Raw genomic sequence first — 23,932 nt, 5'->3', positions numbered from 1 at the left:
TTGAAAAGGCACGAAAGTTAAAGATTTTGGGCTAACATCGATGTTGTTCATGTCATGACGTGTCGACTCGTACGGCGCAATTATCAATGTTTGAGTCTGTTCCTTGCAACTCGAGATTGATTTGTCTGATGATTTTAATTAATTGGTCAAGCCTGCTTAGTTAATGTTTCAACTACATTGGCTGATTAAGTTAAAATTAGCTACATATTATCTATTATATGCAATTGCGACTATACTATGAGTAAATGCTTTTTCTTTTTTTTTTTGGATAACCGAGGGTACGGGTGCAAAGACTCGGCTATTGGAAATCCATTAACGGCCACAAACCGACTAAGATTAGGGTTATGTCTAATGCAGGCGACTTTAATTAATAACAATTTATAGGCAATTTGTGATATCTTAACGAATGAGCAACATCATCATGGTTCATAATATACCCTTTTCAACTACCTTTTTCGACAAATTATATCTTCTATATCAGTCATATATCCTTCCTCTTTTAAGGTTTAATTAGAGAATTGGAAAAAGAAAAAAAAAATCTTTTCCGCAATTGACTCGGATGGCTCAATTAGCATTTTCCCTGCTTTTAGGTTGTTTTCATGTGATTGAGATTTAAAACTCCAACTCCTGGTTTGACCTGCATCCAGCTCGTGATTGGAGTCACCTGTACTCTTCACATGTGACCCAGCGGGTGCTTTATGTGACGAGCATATCATGTTATTCAGTGTACTAATGTACAAATAGCAGCACCTGCCTAATGCTACGCGTATCGTAGATTCGATCAAACCATTCACTGCTTGGTATATGTACAAAGAAAGACTCACGAAAAGAGTTTGGCAGCAATACATTTTCAAAATGTATATTTTAACCGTCTAAATTGCTGAAGAATAAGCAGTGTCCATTCAAGCAAATTCATTAGACAACTTGTCTACAAGAAATCAATAAAATTTACAGGCCTCTAACAAATGAGTGGACTAGCAACTTTGAACTTGAGTCACCTCACTTTGAGTGTCAACAACAGCTTCATCGGAGACTGAAGTGGATTCAGCCTTTTCTTCTATCCGAATCCTCTTCTGCTGGCACTCGTGTGATTCGGTGCCGCTGCTTTCACTAGCCTTGTTCTTAAGTGATAGGACTCTGGGATTGTATTTGGATTCAGCTGGCCAAGGCAGTGAAGCAGCGACAGTTGGAGAAGATGGCCGCAGCTCACTTTCTGGGCATGCATCCTCTGACGAAGACATCTTTTGAGGGCATGTCAGGACAACACCAGCTTTCTGCTGTTCCTCCAGAATCTTTTGCAAGTATCTCGCGTGTTCTTCTATGCGTAGCTGAAGTTCTCTTTGCACCTACATAAATGTTGTAAAAGCAGTGACTAAGATCCATGGGGTCTCAACTAGAAAACAAAGGATTCCCCTACAATCCATCATGAAGCGTATGAAACTAAAATAGAAATTCATAATCTTGAAGAGAAGAAATTGAAATCCAAGGAAAATGGCAAAGCAATAGCATCTCAGTCCATATTAAAATATGTTGGACTTCTCTTTTCCAACTGTTTCTTTTGTGTATGAGTACAAAAATTTCCAGCAAAACTGAAGGACCAACGGATATTCAATATGTGCCACTAAATTTGAGACGGTGAAATACCTCAAGTTGTTCGTGCAACTGTTTCTGAACTTCCATCTGCATGCGCAAGGCCTCTGTAATCTGTGTGCTCCTGTATTGAATTTTGTTTGACAACATTGGAGAAATTGAGATGAACATAGATTTATATGCGAGCGTGCGCGGGGAAGAGAGAGAGGGGGAGGGAGTACTGACCCTTTCCTTCTTCCATCACTTTCATTGCCATAAGACATAGCTTTCTTTTCCTCAGAGCTGCCACCTTTTTTCTCTATCAAAGCAAAATCAGGAATAAAGGTTTAAAACATGAAAGATTTTATCTTATAGTTACTAGAGAACCACTGGCAAATTAATAGAGAAGCCTGCAACAGATAAAACGAAAGATGGGAAGCTCAGTGTTCATGAGGAACCAGTACTCAACTTCGTCTATGTTTCTTATTGGCAAGGAAAAGCAAAATTCTTTCCCATCATTCAACATCATAAATTAGCCGGGACTTCAAAACACAAGGAGAAAGCCTAAGATGAAGAATACACATGCAAGAGAGTATGCAAGCTCCCCTTGATTTGCGAACGGAATTATTGGCCAACAAAAGCGACATTAACATGGTCAACTCAGTCTATATTCCCTAGTGCAAACGAGTCATTAAAAATACAGATAAGAAGATGAATAAACAAGTAATAGATAGATTAAAATAAATTCAGATCGTCTATCCTCTACCTTCAATCTCTCACTAACAAAGAAGTCCTGTACTTTAAATTGCATTAAGTGTGTGTAAGTGAAGCATACGATGTGCAATTTCTTGCATAACCTATTAGCTGAAAATGCTATTCAACCCTTGTGGATAGATGGTCAATGATTGCACAAAATACATTTACAATAATACATGGCAGATCATGAGGTGGGGACAATATGACAAAAATCGAGATCTTTTCTGATCTGCACAATTTCCAATTACGCAGTCATCTAATTTATTTTGCATAATCGTGAATCCATCTTTTAAAGAACTTCCTCCATAATGCAGCTAACAGAAATATATAATTGCCTCAAGGACCCTTTTGGTAGCCACCAACAATTATCAGTAGACAACTATCCCACATTTTGTTTCATAACACATATTGATCACTCTCAGGCTAAATGATCAACTCATCCATCTCTCTCCTCAAATTTCAAAGTAAACAAGATCTCAGACAAATTGGGAAGCTAGATGGTTCTGCTGCATCATTTGAGGTTATTGCAACCGAAATAAGTACATTGAGTTACTCTTCTCATTTTTCTGAAAACATGGATAGACATGCAGGTAATCTGATAGAGCGGTGCTCATTTGACAGTTCAAACCCATACAGGCATATCAACCGACATCAGAACTTAATTCTGTCTCTTTAGTCATGTATTCATGGTGTCAGTATTTTCCCCTTTTCGCCATATCAATCTCGTCTTATCTTCTCCATCTCCTATCAATTTCAGCCAAGGACACCCTATACCAATCTCCTGCAGCAAGTCCTCTGTCTCCGGTGCATACCTTCTGTTACATTGCTTAAAAAACTAGTAAAAATGTTTCTTCAAAAACTAAGAAAGCCCCAAATATGATATCCACAAAGGACATGATAATGTAAATTAGCCACGGAAGTGAGAATTTGGGATTGGACAGATTGGATGGGCTCACAGCAAGCAGTTTGGTTAGTGGGGAGTTTTTGATAGCCATACTTGTAGGCTTTTCCATGTCAAGCACAGAAACTACTAGTCATGTTTTATAATTAGAACGAAAACCAGCAGTCAATAATAGCATTACTCTGTTCAGTAGCAGTTCCATATAGCCAGCAAATATGAATTGCAAATCCACATAACTGGCGGGACAGCATGGATGGAACATGGGCAAGGGAGCAAAATAGCAGTTATGAATGATCAGAACTATGAACATAAATGAATCATTACCTTCTTTTTTCTCTGGCATATACTTGGCTAAACGGTATTTCTGCAAGAAATATGGAAGATTTATGTAAAATAAGATATTAGCAGTGGACTAAAACACTTGCTTCTGTAGAAATTGTGAAAAATATACCTGCAAATGACTTTTTACATGGTAGATCGTCAAACCTTCAACATTCATAAGCTTCAATACTCCCTTAGGGGTAGCCTCTGAAAATCAGAGCAAACTAGTAAGAGTCTGATTATGAGTCTTAGTTTTTCATACCACCATGGAGTTTTAAAGAATCTAGAAGCTCTCATCAGAACTAAAAATTTCTTCTCTGGATAATTGAGTGGAAGCCCAATAACCAAGTAAAGATGAAACGAATAGATTGCTCACTTTCAGCCCCATCAAGCTTATTGACAGCATCCACAAAACGCACATGAAGTTCTGGCGTCCATCTCATTCTTGGCTTGTGTGCTGCGGCAGGTCCAGAAGATGGCTGACTAGAAACAGAATCAATGGCCGGCAATGGGGAATGACACTTTTGTTGGCAAACCAATTCCGTTTCTTGCTTTGACGGTGGTAGATGTGCTTCATAGATATCCTATGGAGACAAAACATTAGTGACTAGGCACAGTAAGCGGATTGTGCAAAAGATCATACACAAGGAAACAAAACATAGAGTTGCACAAACCTCTACAGTCTCGTCCAAGAGTAACGACTGATTTATTTCAATTCAGTTCATATGGACAGTGAAAGCAGGCAAACGGACAACATGCACTTCTCACACCTAACTAACCATGCTATTGCTGTAATTATTTCTAATGATACTTAAATGACCAAATCAAATTCAGTTATCAGCAACTAACTGCAATGTCTTCCATCATATAGCAGTGGCTACAGATAAGGGGTCAGAAAGGGAAGGAACGAAACAGAAATTCAATTATTTCACTAACATCTGCATATTAGGTATTGAAAAAACTAGCAGCGATACTTGGTATACTTACATCGAGATTTGGAGTGTCTGCATTATCAGTTATAGCTAGATCAAGCTCATCAGACAAATACTGTAGCTCTAATTGGTCTGTCAGCATTAAGTTGTCACTTGCACAGTCCATGCCATTGAAGCTACCATCAGAAGTATCTCCAGGAAAACCCAAGAAGTCCGTCATGAGAGACTCTGTATGTTTTTCATCATCCAAATTACTGATGTCCTCACTGAAGAGAGACGAAGATTTTGAGTCAATAGCAGAAACAGATTGGTTGTATGCTGGAGGATGCGGAAGAAATGGCAGACTCCGCAGGTGCTTGTGGGCTTCAGAAGTTGAAGAAGATGACTGGTATAAGCTAGTACAGAACACTGAAGATCGTGAATATGTGCTCTTTGGAGTTTGGACATGAGAAGCCAGAGAGAGTGGACTACTTGGGCTTGATTCTGAACAGGTTTTGTGAGATGGAAAGGTAGATTCTCGCGAAAGATTCAAATTGAGTGGTTCCACCCGGATTAATGGGGATGGGGATGAAGATGACCATCCACTGGCCTTGGAAATTCCTTCAGATTCAGCATTCAGAAATCTATGATCCAGGGACATCCCAGTGTAGTGGGAATTTTTCATCCCCTTCGTAGACCCACTTTGAGGTAACGTTATGCTGTGTCCGTTCATGGTTCTAAAACTGCTGAATTAACTGAATAGAGGACAGCAGTAACCTGTCAAAAAAAGTAAGGACAAAATACAACAGTCAGAACTTGAACTTCACTCGAGTGATAGAATTTACATAAATAGAAATAATACAAGAGCTTTTGAAAAGGGTAAAAGAACAGTTTACCTATCGAAGGAAAAGTTCCGTCTTTCACCTTTCCACTCAATCAAAAAAGCTACGAGTCGTCTTTTGACAACTTAAGGTGCTTCTAATCTTCTTTCAGGCAAGAGGATTTGCATATTATCTGCTACAGAGATCAGCAACTCGTCCTTCTCATCAGAGGACATCAGCAATTATGCACGTTTACTGAGACTCTCCTCCGAGACGATACCTTCACAACAAACCAACAGTTCTCAGCTGATTAGTTTTGCGAAATCTTCCTTTCACTAGTATAGCATCGACATCATACAATTAACTCAAAATTATAGCAGCACAAACAATATGCATGGGTACCCCTACTCAGCCGATAGGCCGTGTGCGAGAACGTGCCATAAGAAAAATGAGGAGGAAAAGATATTTGTAAGACTAAAATACAAGTCCAAGAATCTTAAAAGCAGCTATTGCTTGTTGATAAGCGGTACAAAAGCTTCAGATTTGTGTAGCAGAGAGTATTGTAAGGTAAGCATTCAAAGAATTTATTCACATCTCGTTTCTGGTAGACAGGAAGAAGGAGATGATAACTCCTTATCGACGCACACTAGCCGCATTTTTCCTAGTCGGCCCTCTCTTCGGTCTGACCAACAAGAGCAGAAGTAGAAACCGCGCCGACATCTATTTCACAGTCCGGTTCGAGCTCCAGCTAGAGGGAGAACTAAATAGAGCAACTGAGCAGCTATCGGCTACGCGAGCAAGAATGAGAAAATCCATAAAAATCGCATTTTGCCAGCGAATTCTGGCGAAAGCCGAGATAAATCCTCGACAAGCGCTTAACTAAAGCTGTCTGAATAGGAGAGGAAAAAGAAGAAGAAGAAGAAGAAATTTTGACCACGAGAGAAGGTTGACAAATTCATTATCAGAGAGCCCATCTCGTGCGATTGAATGAGATAGCATTGCCTAGAATCCCACAGCAACCGAATCTCCAAATTCAAATCCCAATCACCTTCGAACGAATCGAGCTTTTCGCTAACTATTCATTAGGCGGTCAAACCAAATTCAAGCATGCATAGCAAGCCAAGACAGCACAACTGGAAAGAAGTCCCGACTCAGGACGAGCGATTGACACGCGGGGAGGCCGCGGTCGCAAGTCAAAATCGCGAGAGAAAGAGCAGGCGCCGCGACGAAGACAGAGGGAAGCGCGAATCCCAAAGCCCGACGGAATAAAAAACTCAACCAACTGGGCAGCTTCGTGTGCTGACAACCCATCGCTTCGCGGCGAATCCCGCGCGGGCGCAGAGCTTGCGGTTGGTTCATGGCGAAGACGAAGAAGACGACCCACCAAAAGACAAAAACAGAGAAAGAAGGACAGAGAGAAGAGAAATATCGCTTCGCCCCATACATGATAAGATCAACGACGGCCTCTCGCGAGCCCACGACCGCGAGCGCGGAATCGACGGCGAGGCGCGGTGGGAAGAAAAGGCCCCGAAGGAGGCGTCACTGGCGAAGTGGAGTTCAGATGAGATCCAACTCCCCACCCGAGACAAGACGCGGGGCCCGACCGCCGCCGCCGCCGCCGCCAACCGCCGCCGCCACCAACCGCCGCCGTCGCCTCCTCCTCGTGCTCCTCCTCCTCCTCCTTCACGGCGCCACCGCGCGAGAGGCCGAAGGGACGAGAGGAAAGCTGAGGAATTCTACGCCGAGGCAGAGGCGGACGCAGCCATGTCGTCGTCGATGCTGATTGGTTTTATTCACTTGGGAGGTAACGTTACCATTGCCATTTCCAATTATAGCGCAAGAAAAAAAAAAAAAAACAGAAACGATATAAAAACAAAAAATAATAATAATAATAATAAATTCATAATTGCCCAGATCATAATAGCTTCGATTAATGACGTCATAACATTCATTTCTATACCCTCGAGGCGAGATTTTTTTTATTTTTTTTGCCCACGGGCGATATAAAAAATTATAATTGCCCAGATCATAATAGCTTCGATTAATGACGTCATAACATTCATTTTTATACCCTCGAGGCGATTTTTTTTTTTTTTTGCCCATGGGCGATATAAAAAATGAATTAATTCGATTCTTATCCTACTACTTTTGGGGGGGTGCATCTGCTAAGCTCGAGCAGCCTCCGCTTTTGTTTCTTGGCTGCTGCGGCGGGCGCCAATCAATCATCGTCTTCGACCAAAAGAAAAAATATCAATCATCGTGGAGCTCGAACTCCACGCGCTCCACCGGAGGTGGCTCCCGCACGCGCCGTCTATTAGTTCCGATTAATTTAGAATCGATATATTTTAAAAAAAGGGGGTTGCGTCAGCTGTTTTGTCTCTTTCCCGCCAGATACTGGAATCCAGGGCCGACGACTCCCAGTTGTTTGTTTTGATCCATTATTATCGATTAATTGAATAATTATTGTCTCCGTCATACTAGGGACAGGATGGGGAAAAACATACAAATCTAGGGCTGCTCCCTTATTTCCCCAATGTGTTTTTGGGTTTTGTCCATGATTCCACTTTTGTTTCCTTGGGCATTTCTTAATGTCGTTACCATTAGTGCTGTTAGGAATCTTGGCCCCTCTTTAGAAATCCCTTTTTTCCATCTGAGCGGCGTGACGTGAAAATCTAATTTTTTTAGGAAAGGGATTTGGAATACCCAACTTAGACGATGCATGATGCAAGATTTTTTTCTTTTTTAAAATGAAATTTCCTGGACTATGAGATGCAATTCAATAAAAAGTCATACTAATTTATTTTGTGGTTCATCGTTCTTTCCACCCTTTTACTTTATTGCTTTATCAATTATGGCAATGGCTTCTTCATAACATTTTTTAAATCTGTGTAAACTTCCTAACAACCTAATGAAAGAATGATCTTTTGAATTTCGCCAATCCATTTTTTGCTTGAAGAAATCAACCTCTCGCAATATCATATGACACTTTCGGTTCCTCTAATGATGTCGCAAGCCTATAGCTTGTAATTGTTATTCATGTCATGGTTGTTGCTACGATATCTAATATGCGGTACTTTGTAATCTTTTGAAGTTTCATATCTAAAGATATATTTGTTGAGTCAAAGCTAAGTACCTTGTAAAAGCCGAGCTTACAACTCCAACAAGCACTTGATACCCATTAAAACTTAAAAAGTATGTGCAGCTTGTGCGGATTTCAGTCCACGAACTGACTTCTATCTTTTTTCTTTCTTCCCTCCATGCTTATCCATCCCTCCATGCTTATCCTTTAAAGAAAAGAGTGCAGACATTTCGCCAAAAGTCAAGCCCACCTCACAACACTTTCAATTAATCACTGGTTTTCTGGCTCGTGGGAATAAGTTAATTTTACGCCACAATAGATTCCCAACAAATTAGTTATCATGCACGATTCGACTCAAAATATGCATTTAGGGCTCCGTTTGTTTTACGGAGACTAAATGATTTGAAAAATATTATCCAAAATATCGTTATTTGTATTGCTTACAAATATATATGAATGAAAAAATATATTAACCATCCACTAAACTATTTTGATATAAGTTGTCGTTGGTAATGGAAACATTTTTATTTGATTAATTATTTAAAATTATTCATTTCTCGCGAAACACTTTTATTAGAAAAATATTTTTTCAAATCATTGATTTTTCGCGAAGCAAATAAAACATTGTATTTATTTTGGCTTAAAGTGAGTTGGCAAGTCTAGCTACCATTGAGTTAGCACTCTCAATCATCAAGCAGCAAAAAAATGTTGTAGATATTTGCTTTATTTAGCAAATAAAAGTGACCAAGGCGAATGATTTTAATGGGTTTCAATGGACCAATTGATTGAAATGAAGTAGATGGTCTTTCTTTTTTTCCCATTTTAGTTGGGGTATGCAGATATATTCAAAATAATATATAAGGGTATACGTGTCTAGATAGTCTTGATTTAATAACATTTGTAACAACCCGATTCGACTCTTACGAGTCAAGCTCTTGAAGATTCCTACTAAAGGCGGTAGCCTTTTGGAGTAGATGATTTAGATGGGATTTTTTTTTTTCTAGAAGATTACTTTATGAATCAATTCACAAGATCTATCGTGCTACAAGGCGAGGTCGGGCTATCACATAAAAACTTTCCTAGCCCCACCGCATGAAATGAACTTCATCACGACTAGGAAAAAGACCACCCAACGCATACAAGCCATTCAAAAAATTTCAATTCTGACGGTAACTATTGTTGTCTTGTAATAATCACGTCTCTATTAGGGACCCGACAAACAATAATGGACTCTTCTGCCTAATCCGATGCTTAGCCTTAATGCAACACGAAAATGGTTTTAAAAAATACATAAATAATCTCGATCACCCACTTGATAAAATAATTAAATGAAATTTTAGAAAAGGAAACAATGTAATCATGAAAAGAAGACAAAGCAAACTTGATCGCCCACTTGAAGAGTATGACCAAACTTAAGAGTCACCATCTCCAAAAGCTAAACCCGATGTGCTGTTCCTGATCGAAATGGTCCAAGCATGCCAAATTTGACAATCTATCGCCTGCCCTTCACATCATCCATGCCATGTTTCGATATGAGGACAAGAAGATCACTCCTTCGTCACGCTCACCATGAGAATCACAGAAATTTGGCGCCTAAGTATTTTAATTATATCGGAGATGCCCTTTTGATATTAAGCGCTGCGGCGCCGCATTGTTGTGATAATTTTCTAATTGGTTTTGCGTTGCAATCTAGGACTCTAATGCAAAAATTAGGCGTTGATATCAATATTACCGTATTCAAAGTGACGAGGACAATGGGGAAGATGTGAAGATGGTCATTTTTTTTCAAAAGGAAGTGGGGTTTGGATGATGACTGCTTTCTGTTCCGTCCTTTTGCAATTGGCGAAAAAATAATAATAATGACATGTAAAGAACCAAGGTAAACATGTTTTTTATTAAAATATTTAAATAATAAATCATGCTCTCATTTCTCCTATTAACATTTTAAAACAGTTGATAGTAATCTAAAAAAAATATATATACCCATAAAAGTGTGATGTTGTAAGTTCAAATCTCTCTGGGTACCTAATGCACCTCCTGATTATATACTTTCATGCTTAGTCTTAGAGCAAAATATGACTAACACATGAGAGAAAGTATTAATATATTGAATCATGCATTCTTCTAATAATTTTAAACTTCTAAATGGTTGATAGGGTCCACAAAAAATTTAAGCTCTATACTTTTAAGATATCAGTTAAGCACACTTCGTATGGATTAATCTAATTCTCAGTACATTAATTACACATAACACAGTTTAAAAAAAACCAAGCAATTGATATTTCTTTTCAGCAAAAACCTCATGTGTTAAACATATTTTTTTTCTTTTCTTTTCTCTACTTACGACCTCATTATTACTATTTTTTTTTTTTTTTTTATGCAGGAACATGAAGGCACGACGACCTCATTCTACAATCGTACGTCATGGACGGGGGAAGGGCTTGTCGAGAGAACAAGGATTCGAGATCTGCCCATCTTGCTTTTAAGCGAGATTTAACATGATTCCCGTTGATTCCGAAAGTACCAGTGGGCTTGGCCCCACTGATTACGTCTCCTCCCGCAATATTCACTTCCCGTCGCTGTTGCTGCTACCTGCAGCCTATTAATAATTTAATAATTAACAACAAAAGTAATAAGAAAATAGTCGGCCTGCAACTTGGTTTGGCCCTTTGAGCTTGATGATTTATTTTCGTCATAAAAATAATGGCGGAATGATGATGATGACGAGAGACCAATGGGTACATGGCACGAGGTCCACACATTATTGAACGGGGGAGAAAAATAAAATTAAAGAAAGGCTAAAAGAGAAAGAGAAGAGGGGGTGGACGAGGAAACTCGTCAAAGGCCAAGAGATAGAGAGGGGGGAGAGGGGCCATTGGGGGTTGGGAATGGTCAATTTGGGAGCGATGGAGTCCAAGAAAAGCAAGGTAGGTATGAGAGGAGATTGCAACGTTTTACTTTTGCACTGTTTATATGGATCGAAATGGACTAGTGCTTCTTGCATCATTGTGTCATTTGCCACTGTTATCGACTCATCAAGCAACAAACTCTCTTCCTTTTTTTTTCCTGTTTTTTGAATTTGTCGCTAAAGCGTTTGGATTGAAATTACAAGAGTATCCCTAGGCAAAGTTATCGAGTACTCGCCAAATTCCGGGATAGTTAATTGGGAACCCCTCTTTTTCGTCATATTTGCTTACGCAATTCTTCAACCGGAGAATCCAATCTCTGTCTCGAATCTTTTTTTTTTTTTTTTTTCATCCGAGTTCTGTCAATTGTGAGAAGCAGGGAAAAGATAGTGGAAGATAGGGACCATTATGGATTATTATAATTGTATTCTACAGTCGGGCATATAAAAGTATTTAAGTAACTTTTTATCATTGAAACGATATTATCATACTTTATAAATAATTGATAGGTTTCGAATATCAGGTTATCAACAAACCAGATCTCGAAATCCTCTAAAGGTTATAGAAATGGTGTCCCGCACTTGTCTGATGACCTCTTAAATCGCAATCGACGGTGTGACAGCTCGAGATAGATTCCCATTTTATTAGGCCCCCAAGCCAGTACCATCAGCAATCAGAAGACCTTGTGTATAAACGTCACATAAGAGGTGGAGGATTCCGGCCATATCACAATCCCAAATCCTTTTTAGGTCGATGGTGACCAATGAGCTTCAGCCCTCTGTTTTAATCAAAACCTGCGTCTCTCCTCTCTTTACATTGGCCCCTCACTCAATGTCAGGCTTTCCCTTCCCGGTTACATCGTGGCGTCCTTAAAAGTTAAAACCCATCAGCCGCTCTACGGCCAATGGAATCGCACCTTAAGATTGCTCTCCTCTGGTGTCAAATCCGAGCGTTTCCTGACTTTGAACTTCCCCAGCCAATTACCATCAGCCTTTCGTAGTTTCATCTCCCCGTCATCACACACGTAGGGGAAGCAGGCTTTGCAACTTTTTTTCCCCCTTCTGTTCCTTTGCGACGGCAGGGCCTTCGTTTATTTTGTATAAAAAAATATATATATATTTTTTATAAATAATCTTTTGCAAGTGAATTTTTTTCCATCATCTATAAAATATATAAAACATTTCTCATTAACTAACTATTTCAAACGATATAAACAATGCTTTTAAGAAAAAAAATTTCGAATTATTCATTCACCCTTGCGATTAGTCTTGCTATTTCTTTAGTTGCTGCTTGCCGCCCATAGCATTATTCATCTTCAAAGCTGTCTTATTCTAGCCATGACATTAATTGAGGCTTTTCAGTCAGTTAATTTAGTCTTAAGCTTTTTCAATATTAATTTACTCATAAAACTTTTGCGATTTGCCAATTTTGACTAGAGATCGGTGATATCGACGCTAGCTATCCTTGTATAGCCAATATTGACGTGAACAAATTTTTTCTTTTTTTAAAATTTTTTATTACTTTCTTTTCTTTCTTACCCTTTTCTTTTCACCGTTCTTTCTCGAATGTACATGCAAATGCCACAAGACCCTTCGTTGGCCATCGTGGTTCTCACTAGATTTATGCAAGATGAGGGTTCTCGACCTTGGTTGAGCCAGATTTGTGTGTAGGGAGGGCCGCGATAGCCCTTGCCTCACACAAATCTAGTGAAGTGATGGTCTTTGTGGTCCTCATTGCTCATGCAAACTTGGTGAGGCTTGTCGTGGTCCTCATCCCTCGCATAAATTGCGCAAGGGCTTCACGGCCCTCACTTGTGGCCAATGGGGACCACCGGTCCTTTGGGAAAAAATAATTTTTTTAAAAGATTATAAAAACTGTCTACATTAGCATCGCTTATGCCATGCAAGTCAGTCAACATCCACGTTAGGTTAGAAAAACTAAATTGGCGAATATTTAAGATGATTTATGATTGAATTGACCGCCGTTGGAGACCTAATAATGGAGTGCTAGGTATGTTGTATGGTGTTTCCATATGCAGTACATATCCATTTGCCCCTTGAGTAAATGCAAATGGCATTAGGCAAATTTTTTCGAGAGCTTAAGGGAGATGCAATTCCGTCTCTAGGCTAGCTCAATGCAAGTTCGGAGGTGTTTTCGAGCTTTGAGCATTTCCAAAATGCAAATACATTTTTTTTTCTTTTTAACTTGGACTTTGCCAAGCTTTCATAATTTCGAAAATTGTTCTTACCTCATGTGACATCATTGGCAAAGATTTAGGTCATCGGTGAGCATTCGATGAGCCAAATTTGGCGACAACAATCTCACCTAGGGTCACGAGACTCAAGCCACGTCGCTCGAGAGTGGGCGACCTCAAGTGAGGCCAGCTACGCTAGATTCAGCTTGTGGACTACCAAATTTAGTCTCACCAACCGCCAATTAACCGTTGGGTCACTAATGATTTTGAGGTTTTTTTTTTAATGCATTCTAAAGTGTAATTTTTCCAAAAAAGTATTTAAGTCAAAATTATTTCCCAACATACTTAAAAATACAATTTATCAAACACTGCTTACATTTCGAAAAATCTCTTTTGAACTAAAAATATCTGTATTTTCCTAAAAACCTTCGTCAGAAGTAGAACCATACACATCCTTGGTATGAGAAGTAAAGAGGTTTTGGAAAACGACCTCGGAAGCTCCGAAGCAGCACCTCTGTACGGGGTCGTAAAAGGTCACATCATCAGTGAATGTTAAGAGCAGTCAATCGTTCCTCTACTTGACGGTCCGTAGCAATCCTACCTCGGAGGGCCCGGGGACGAGGAGGGGGGATGGTGGTGGTGGGGACGTGTGTTCACGGCTCTGAGATCCTAAAGTTTTCCCTCTTTTTTTATTTATTTTTTGGGTTTTTGTTTTTTTTGTTTGGGGGGTGGGGGTGCTAATTGCATTGTGGTCCCCAAAATGTCTGTTCTTTTCCTTATTGGGACCTCCAGACTCCTCAGTATCTTTTAGAGCCACTTTTTGGTGACAAAGGATGGCCACTCACTATCTGCTAGGGTGGCGTGCACTTTGTTGCAGCGGACATCAGCCTCCTTTCCATGGAAAAAATTTGGGAGAGGAACTCATTTTCCATTCTCAGAAAGCTCTTGGCGATTTCGCATTTCCTCACTAAACTCTTGCTTTTTCTTACTTTTCTTTTTTTTTAATCCTAAAACTACGGTTCAAAATCAATGAAGCATGATAATAGGCAAAAAAAAAAAAAAAAAACAGTCGTCCTGCCATTTGGCTGCATTTTAGAAGGCTTTTGGAGAGAAAATTTTGAGGTAATGCAAATGATTTTAGATGATTTTTTTTTTTAAGATGCAAGTAGTGATTGGTAAAGCGTAATTTAAAGATATATTAGGAAGCAACTTTGATTTAAATGCTTCTTGGAAAAAATGACACTTGTAAATGACTTTTGCTAGTTTTTTCTTGTCCTAAAAAAACCTCAAACCTTCGCCGGTGAGCTACATTTGGGCAGACGTGGCTCCGGCCAGAGGTCTTGTGAACCCAGTCGACTGTTGCTCGAGGTCGTGGGCCAACAAATGTAAATGCATTAGTGGAGCTCCTTCGTCATCATTGCAGAACGTGGAAAAGGGCCGGTGAATTCGTGTGGTCGAGAGCTTATATTCGTCTCAAGTCCCCTTCTCATGCCTTTCTGTCCCGCAATTCTCACCGAGGCAATTGACTCTCTTTGTCAAAATACTTCGTTAATTTTCACAACAATCTCTTCTTCTTCTTCTTCTTCTTACTATTGCACCTTAAAAATCGTCGGGAGACTCCGCTAATCTCCATCGATCGTGGCTTTACAGAAGAGATTACATGCAAATTTGGTTCTTCAAATGCGAAGTCTTGAGTGAGGAACTAATCGATCACGACTCTTTTTCCCGTGCTTTAATCAGGCTACACGATGCATACCACTGAGCCCAACTTATCTCATTCTCGGTCTTGGCCCGGACTGGCTGATCGATGGCAGCCCAATTCGTGAGCCCATGACCATGAGATTGTAACAAAAGAAGTGGCCTTGAGAGTGCGACAGAACTGTGCGTGCACATTTTCAACCTCGAGAGTGCAACCGAGCTGCCCGGACACTGCTAATTGACGATGCGCAGCAGTTGAACGCATATGTATTTGATCAATACACGTCAAACATATCAAATGGATGGGTTGAGCTGAATAATGATTTGATCCAAATTGATTCATTTACATGTAATACAAATTTAATAATCCATATATGATCCTATTCATATTGTTAAAATACTTTTATGTTAATTCAATATAGGAAAATGCATAACTAAATTAAGGTGAAAGTACAGAGTAAGCAAGCGTGAGATCGAGGGAGTGAAAAGAAAATCATGATGGTGGGTTGAGTTTAAGTAAATCGTGAACTTATTTAATATTCAAATTAAACCCATTTATGATTCATTAGAGTTGATCTCCATTTATGACCCATTTACCAAAGATAACTAACTCATATAACAACCTTAACTATTAGATGTGGGTTAAAAAATGGTATACCATCCATTTGTCAAACATAACTAACTCACATAAGATATAACAACCTAGCCTATTAGATATGGGTTAAGAAATGGTATATGATCCATTTTAACATATTTAATATACATCACGTCTTAAGAAGCCTAGTTGTGTTGTTGCGTTCAAGCCATGGTGGTGGTTTTGGCGGCAATAAGTCATGGCTGTTTGGCACGACGCTATCGGCGGATTAGGTGGATTGTCGTAGCGTTAATAGGGGTGTGAAGTTGGCGCTAGTCCTAGACAGTAGACGGCGATGGTGGCAATTGGAACGACGAGGCGTGATGCCGGTGCCAACGGTGCCGGTAGTCTAAAAGAAATGATGGGAGTATTATTTTTTCTTGGACATCGTTTGACAATTCCCCTTACCTTATCCTATCCGCACTTTTGACTTTCGTCTTCTTTTAGGACAGCCCACCCTATATCCACGTCCATTCGGATCCTTATCTACATTGTTTGATAGGACCAAGAACATGATGGCTGGTAGGATCGAAGTTATTTCGTCTCGTGCATTCCTACGATCAAATCAAATCAAATCCAAGGGGGGTTTTCCTATTTGTTCTTGTCTAGCAAACCTCCCCTTTCTGGCGAGCTACGGCAAAAGGAAACTTCGACGTCGTATTCATTTTCACGAATCGGGTTCTCTATTAAACGCGGGGGCACAGGGGTGCCGACGGATGGCGGGCCCTCGAAAAAGTCGACATAAAATCTTCGCTTGCGGTATCAGGCGCAAGTAACATGGGCGATGGAAAGGTCGAAATTCGTTACTTAGTTAGGACATTATGTTTGGAAAAAGAATACAGAGAAAGCGAGTCTCGAGCAATCAATTTCCCGCATGAAACAGCGAGACGTTATCTTTTAGCCTCTTTAAGGTACCTTGACAGACCATTTCCCGATTATAACGAGTTGTATTCAAGCGCATTTTGTCTTAATCTTTATCCAAAGTATTGGGACAAATGAATAGTGGTATGTAAAATATATAGTCTGAATCAATAACTGCTTAGACCGAACCGAATTGGTTTGGTTCTGATTCCCAAGAGTATCGATTTGATTCTCGATTCCAAACGAGAATTGGACCGAACTGACTATATGCACTTTTTTTTCATTGTTTCTATTTCTTCAAAAGAACTAGTGGGTTCAGTTTATTATTTACGAGGAAATAGGAGCCTATAATTGGAAGATAAGATATTTAGATGGAGGCATAGGATTTGTCTCGAGCTTTGATTTGGTCCTAGTCATGCTTTCAATAATAAGATGAAAAAAAAAAATAATGACTAATCCCATTGGACTAGACTAGTCTTGCCTCGGTTCTTTTGGTCCAGTTTTCTATTTCATCTCAGAACCATATTAGATAGACAACCAATCACCCCTATAATTTTCAAGGGAAAATTCCAAAAAATAGTGCTAAGTGGACTTTGTGTTAAATAATAACTCGAAATAGTCATATCAATCTTAAATAAGGACCTGATCTCACTGGTCGCTGGTAGGCTAAATATTAAGCTCAGTTAGGGGGTTTATTTTCATCAAAAGATCATTTTTATTTGAAATTATCTTTTCCTTCTTCTTTTATTTTTTCTCTTTTTCTTTTTTCGACGAGTGCTTGTGAGGGCTTGGCAACCTTGTTATGGGCGCCTTGCTAAGGTTGTCTCTCGCTTGCGATCGGTGAGGGTGAGGGTCTTCAGGCATCTCCGCCGATCTCAACCATTGGCAAAGAAGAAGAGAAACTCAAAAAGATTAAAAAAAAAGGAAAAAGAAATTCAAAAAAATAAAAGAAGAAAATACTTTAGAAGGATATATCCTTATTTGAAACGATATAACTATTTCATATCTTTATTTGAAATAAGTTACATTTTAATTATTATTTGAGAAAATAACAATACTTCATGCTGAAGTTCAAAGTTCTTATTCGAAAAAGTGACGGTCTTGGAATTTTTCCAATTTTTACCCAAGGTCTTTTCTATTCTATTTATATATTAAGAATTCTAGAATGAACGGAACTTATTGGAACGCAATCCTAGAAAGCCCGGGAATGCTGCGCGCTGGTGGTGGGGTGGGGGGGGAATCTGGGGATGGGGCGAAAGCAAAATTGAATCTCGGGAGAGCCGCCCTCGGCCACATGATGTCGGGATAATCTAATCCAGCGCGACTCTCTCTCGATCGTTTAGACATCGATACTAACAACCAGTGACCCCGCAAAAGGCGAAGAAAAGACTAGAACGCAAGCTAAGAACTTCCCTCCTTCCTCTTTCCGGCGCGCCGCCCGGAGCGACAGACAGAGACGATGAGCGTCGCGCGGCGGCGGGAGCCACGGAACCGCCGGTCTTAGGGTGGGGAGTGGGATGGCGATCGGGACCGGGCCCGGGTCGTGGGGAGCCTCCTCGCGGCGCTCTGCGGAGGAACTCTGGCGGTCGGGCGGCGGCGGCGGCGGCGGGTGGGCCACCGCCGCCGCCCTGCTCCTCGTGCTCCTCTGGCATTGCCGGCGGAGGCTGAGGCTCTTCTTTTGCTTCCTCTTCAGGTGTGCGCTCCCCTCTGCTTCCTCCTCTTCCGCCGCCGCGTCTCCTCAAATCGGGTGAGCTATTCCCGTTTGATTTCGTTTTTTTCGTCGATCTCGACCCTCGTCCTGTTATGATTTCGGGCGGGATCGCGTCTTCGCTGCGGCGGTCCCGCTCCTCGTGCCGGCGTCGACTCTTTTGATGTTTTCTTTTGAATTTCGTCCGGAGGAATCTGACTGGAAGTTCTGTGCTCCCGCAGCGGATTCTCGGAGGCCGTGTCGGACGATGATTTGAGGTTTCTGATTCGGAATTTGGACGAGAGCAATAGCAATGAGGAGAGATGGGAGGATGTTGTCCAGAAAAGGAATAGTCTGGTCTCATACTCCGCCAAGTGCTGTAGACCCAAGGTTTCTCCCGCTTCGCTGTCATGCTCTCCCGTGCATTTCGCATGTTGTTCCCTTCGGTGGTGAGATTATCCATTCCTGCTTGCATGTAGAGAAATGTTTCTTAGGAAAAGGAAAGGAGGAAGCTGTACACCAGTATGATGATGCTTAGGTGTCGCATATTCCCTCAGTACGTGCTTCATGTCGGCAGTATGTAGCAGCTATCGGTACCGTACATGTGCTGAAGCATAAGTGGCTTGCTGTGCCATTAAAATCAGCACAACCGCTGTTGTTATGTCATTGATGCTTTACCTTTGGCTTCCATTTGAACCTTGGAGGTAGATGGTTGTTACGATTAAGGGCGTTTGCAGTTAGCATTCCTTCATCGCTATGGAATTGGGCTGTAAACACTCTGTCACCGAGTCTTTATATTCTCTTTGCTCTTTAGTTCACCGAAATGGTTTTATAAGAGCTCCAAAGCAGCACGTGGTGTAAAATTGTGAAGATTAAGACAGCGAACTGTCGTACTTTCTTACATTAGTGAGTGACTCCTTGATCAAACAAAGGAAGGCAATCATTCCATTAGTTGTCCGATGCATGGCTAAATTGTGCATCCTGAATCTTTAAGGACCGGCAACCCGGATTTAGGCCTAATGGGTCTTCTTGGTGAAAGTTCAACCTGCATCATTTAGAAACGAAAGGCATGTCAATTTGGTTTTGCTAAATGGAGAGGTGCTACATCTTTTATCAGGAGACTCTTTCAAGGTGAGAACCTGGCGCACTACCTAAGAAAATGTGGAATTCATACGTTGCAACTATATAATTGGAAAAATGAGCGAAAAAAGTTAGTAAATTCACAGAGAAAAGGACACTATAGCTATTCAAAATGGCTGAAGTGACCTTAAACCTAGTGCCAAAGAAACTATTGATACCTACAAAAAGGAGTGCTACATTGGGTGAAAGAACAAGGAGTACCCCATTACGTGGTTATACATTAGGATGTATCATAACAATTCGTAGTGCTTGATCATATTATTTCACTTTTGACTGAATAATCTTATCATCAGAGTCAATCTCAGGAAGTGTGTGTGCTTCTTTATAGGTCTAGTGACAATATCTTTGCTTTCGTGAATTTCATGAGCTGATTGTGAGCTATCTCTTGCCTTTCTTTTTTTGGTTGCTTACAGGATGGCCCCCTGAAATACCTGAGTGTGACAGTATTTGAGAATTGCTCTCCTGAATTGCTGAGAGACTTTTACATGGATAATTTTTACAGGCAGCAATGGGACAAAACTGTCACTGAGCATGTCCAGTTGCATATGGATATAAATAATGGAACTGAAATTGGTCGAACGATTAAAAAGTTTCCATTGTTGACAGCCAGAGAGTATGTATTGGCCTGGAGGCTTTGGGAGGACTCAGATGGAGCTTTCTACTGTTTTACGAAGGTAATTCACACATCTCTATGCTCTGGTAACTCTGAATTGACGAGCTTTCTTTTTTTGAATGATGGATCTTATGAATACATTGCTTGCATACAACTAGATTCTCTCTCTCTCTCTCTCTCTCTCTCTCTCTCTCTCACATATGCTCGCATGCTGGTTATATTGCGTGACAGGACAGTATGGTTAGGAGATCATATGGCAGATGCTTTTGGTCCAACAGCCAGAACTTAAAACTAATGCCAAATATCACTTGCCCTTTATTTCTGTACCAGAGTAATACTAAATTTTTTCCTAATTTCTCAAGGTTTATTCAGGAGTTCAGTCTTGGGGATATTTTTAATGGGATGACTGCCTATATTGGATGATTGGTACATTTCCATTTCAGAAATAAATTAATGTTTCATCTCTATGCCAAGGAAAGATGATTTGATTGTTTGGTGAGACTTGGAGTTGCCATATGTTTAGATAATTGGCATAAGACCTCATAACTTTTGACTCTGTTGCTTCATCTTCTTGAGACTGTAATTTGGTTCGCTGAAGATAATATCAGGAGTTTAGCATTTTGATTCTCCGTGATTGTGACCATGGTGCTTATCATATGTTGATTCAGTGACAAACCACCTAAAGAAATGTTATGTGGGACTCATTGGTAAGGATTGGGTCTAGAACAAGGCAGAGGGAGGCAGCTATAATGTGATTGGATGAATATTTTTGTTAAAGGCTGGTAAGCCTATCGGTCCATGTGGTTGTGGTAGCAAGTCATATGTCAAGCTTGATTATCATATTTCACAATGAGTTTTCTTGAGAAGAGCTTTGCAAAAGGATACAGGGGGTATTCTAGCAAGGAAAGCTTTTGACTTTTCTGAAGTTTCATATGGACGAGACTGCTCCTTCCTGTAGAGGCTTCTCTGAGAGGACTCAAGACTTTGTGTGAGAGAGGAGAGAGGAGGAGTGTCTTGTCACTGGCTTACTTGTCTTTATCTTTATTTGGCCTCACCTAGGACTTATGGGTTCAATGCCAGACCGTGCTCTATATTTTGCCATACTAAGTGCAAAGAGTGCTGTCACATCAGTTCCACGGCTTTTATAATGAGGCTGCAATTATCCCCAGGTATTGTTGAAGGCTCTAGAGATGTGAATATTAAGTGTGATGTCTCAACTCTGGGTGCTAAAACAGGTCCAGAAGATCTTTCAAGTTGGTGGTTTGTGGTAGATAGGGACTGGTTTGAGCCTCGAGGAGAGTTGATACCCCAAATTATCTTGCTGCTGGCTAGGAAAGTTATGTGACCATATCAAGTTGCGGTGACTTATATTTTGGTACTCTTGAGAGATAGTCCACACACTTTACCCTGCAATATGCTAGATTAATTGAGATTTTAAGAATTATACACGTGATCAGGTAGGTATCCATGACCTTCTTATGTTGAACTTACTATTAATGAGAAGACTTTGTATTTGATGATAAAGGCCTTTCACTTATCTTCTTCGACTATTACCAGGAATGTCAACATCCCTCGGCACCACAGCAGAGGAAGTATGTCCGTGTTAAGTACTTTAGATCAGGATGGAGAATCAGGAAAAGTATGTTCTCAAACTTCTTGTTTTAGCGACTCTTCTTCTCCTTGATACTAGACTCTGTTTGAAGCTTCGTTGACCGGGATATCAACTCAAACCCTTTGTGGGCGTTTGATTGTTTGGTGTGGCTTCCGCACTGGACTTTCTGCCTCTTATTAACTTTTAAATTTGAAATCAGTCTTCCGTTTTCTGTTGAAAATCTGAAATATGTTAAAAAAAAATTATAACTCCATTAAAACTAAAATAATTTTTTATTCTTAGCGAGAAATTCATGAGGGGCTTTTGGTTTAAATTTTGCTTTAGCCTTAAGCAATTTCGCTCTTATATGATATTGTCTACCTGAAATCCTTACCAGATAGATATTTTGACATTTAAAGTCATTTGGAGTCGTGTAGATTCTTTTAAATATTTTAAAAGAAAATTTAAGTAGATAATAATTTTCTGTTGGAAAGCCCGTAGGCACCTTTTAATGTTTAGAAGTTGAGGCAAACATGCATTGCATGTTGACCGCCTCGTATCAGCAGGCTTATGGGCTTTTACTTCATGAATCTCTTTCCCCCCTGCTTTACAGTACCTGGCAGGAATGCGTCTGAAATTAGAATGTTCCATCAAGAAGATGCCGGTTTAAATGTAGAAATGGCAAAGCTGGCTTTTGCAAAGGGCATATGGAGTTACGTGTGCAAGATGGACAGTGCATTACGCAAATATTCATCGAGTCACATGCAACATGGTTCATCTCTCAGTGCTGTCACTTTCATCCAGAAGGTCTGACAAAGAGATTAATTTGCTAGTGCTTTAGTTTTTCAAGGTCATTTTTAGTTTCGCCATAACCTGATTAATTGCTCATATAATAGATATAGGGTTACTTCTGATTTTGCGGTGGTCACTAAATTCATTGATCTCCTTAGTTCCAAGAAATGAGCTTACGCTGCTCTATCCTTTCCCTATTTTCTTGTTATATCTGCAGTCAAACTCTCTTCCGAAATTTTCTACATGGCTGATATGTGTTTTTCTCTCACTCCTAGGTACCTCGTGAACTACAAACGTCAAGCGGCCCTAACTCTTCATCAGGGGCTGCAGCACCTTCAGTTCGTGGTGAAACGATCACTGAAAAGAAGAAACTATTGAGAAGACCATCCAAGAAAGCACTCGCTAATGGTTTTCTTCTTCTCGGGGGCATTATTTGCCTGACTCGTGGCCACTCTTCACTTGGAGCTAAAGTAGCCGTCGGCTACGTGTTGACAAAACTGAGTAAGCGCGGTGCTTCTTCCAGTCAAAGACTGCGGGACTGAGGTACCAAGACCTATGAAGACGCTGAAGGTCTAAAGAGCAAAGTATGTTTCGTTACAACACTAGGCTGATCTAGTCGCACAACGACAGCCGGTTGGAAGGTGTATAGAAGAGGGGAAAAAGGGAGGTGCGTGGGTTGGAAAACACAGAACAAAAAGGAGAGATCGATCCTTATTTATATTTTTCTCTGTGTCTGGTCAAATGTATGTAATTACCTGGAACAAGACTTAACAAATGTACACAACAGAATTGTCAGCTTCTATACACAAACAGCCCATTCTCCAAAACTGCGTGGGGGTGATTTCCCTCGTTCTAATAAACTTTTTTCTACGAAAAAAAAGGGACCAACCTTATAACTTGATATGGAAGCCCCGCGGTATTAAGTTTGAGATTGATTTACAAATGTGACACGACCCTTGTCCGTCCAACTGACCAAGAAAACATCAGTGTGGTCAAGATAGATTTTCGTATGGCACATGCTTTCAATGAAGTTAAAGGGTCCCTCACGTTAATGTGTAGTTGAGTTTGTTGATGGCCAAAAAGAAAATGTGCAATTGAGTTGGCGTTGAAAAGGGAAATTTGTGAATACTTGCGATACATGCAAAGCATAACTTTTAGTAAGATTATCAAGCGATCGACCGACAGACTTCGATTCGATGGCTTGGGCATTTGAGTAGACATAGTAGAGGTGCGAAAATGGGTTTAGAACCCATATTTGATGATTCACTTAACTTTGATGGCTTGGGCATTTGAGTAGATAGATTAGTGGAGGTGTGAAAATGGGTCTAGAACCCACATTTGATGATTCACTTATAAATAGGTTGCCTAATAACTTCATGTGTCTTAAATGGTTGAAAATTAATCCATTTCCAACCAATGTGAAAAATAGGAAAAGAAAATAATATTTCTAATCCATAT

At 40.2% G+C, this 23,932-nt stretch overlaps 2 protein-coding genes across 2 annotated transcripts; one reads left to right on the top strand and one right to left on the bottom strand.

Annotated features, from left to right (window-relative positions):
* Positions 1 to 774: 774 nt before the first annotated feature.
* On the bottom strand, positions 775 to 7,065 carry LOC104450718 (myb family transcription factor PHL6). The gene is made up of 9 exons (XM_010065394.3): positions 6,724 to 7,065; positions 5,355 to 5,559; positions 4,535 to 5,235; positions 3,924 to 4,131; positions 3,678 to 3,754; positions 3,551 to 3,590; positions 1,816 to 1,888; positions 1,645 to 1,714; positions 775 to 1,346 (listed from the first exon to the last, which is right to left on the bottom strand). The coding sequence occupies exons 3-9, from the start codon at positions 5,189 to 5,191 to the stop codon at positions 975 to 977; spliced, it is 1,497 nt and encodes a 498-aa protein (XP_010063696.2). The 5' UTR covers positions 5,192 to 5,235; positions 5,355 to 5,559; positions 6,724 to 7,065; the 3' UTR covers positions 775 to 974.
* A 10,827-nt stretch (positions 7,066 to 17,892) lies between these two features.
* Positions 17,893 to 23,301, top strand: LOC104450717 (phosphatidylcholine transfer protein). Its single transcript, XM_010065393.3, has 6 exons — positions 17,893 to 18,398; positions 18,581 to 18,728; positions 19,892 to 20,152; positions 21,649 to 21,730; positions 22,296 to 22,489; positions 22,750 to 23,301. Exons 1-6 carry the CDS (start codon positions 18,169 to 18,171, stop codon positions 23,014 to 23,016), a joined length of 1,182 nt encoding a protein of 393 aa, XP_010063695.2. The 5' UTR covers positions 17,893 to 18,168; the 3' UTR covers positions 23,017 to 23,301.
* Positions 23,302 to 23,932: the final 631 nt, after the last annotated feature.

This window comes from Eucalyptus grandis, chromosome 6 (assembly GCF_016545825.1).
Source record: "Eucalyptus grandis isolate ANBG69807.140 chromosome 6, ASM1654582v1, whole genome shotgun sequence".
NCBI classification, from domain to species: domain Eukaryota; kingdom Viridiplantae; phylum Streptophyta; class Magnoliopsida; order Myrtales; family Myrtaceae; genus Eucalyptus; species Eucalyptus grandis.
Note: the sequence above shows the minus strand (reverse complement) of the source record. Positions and strands in the feature narration are given on the sequence as shown.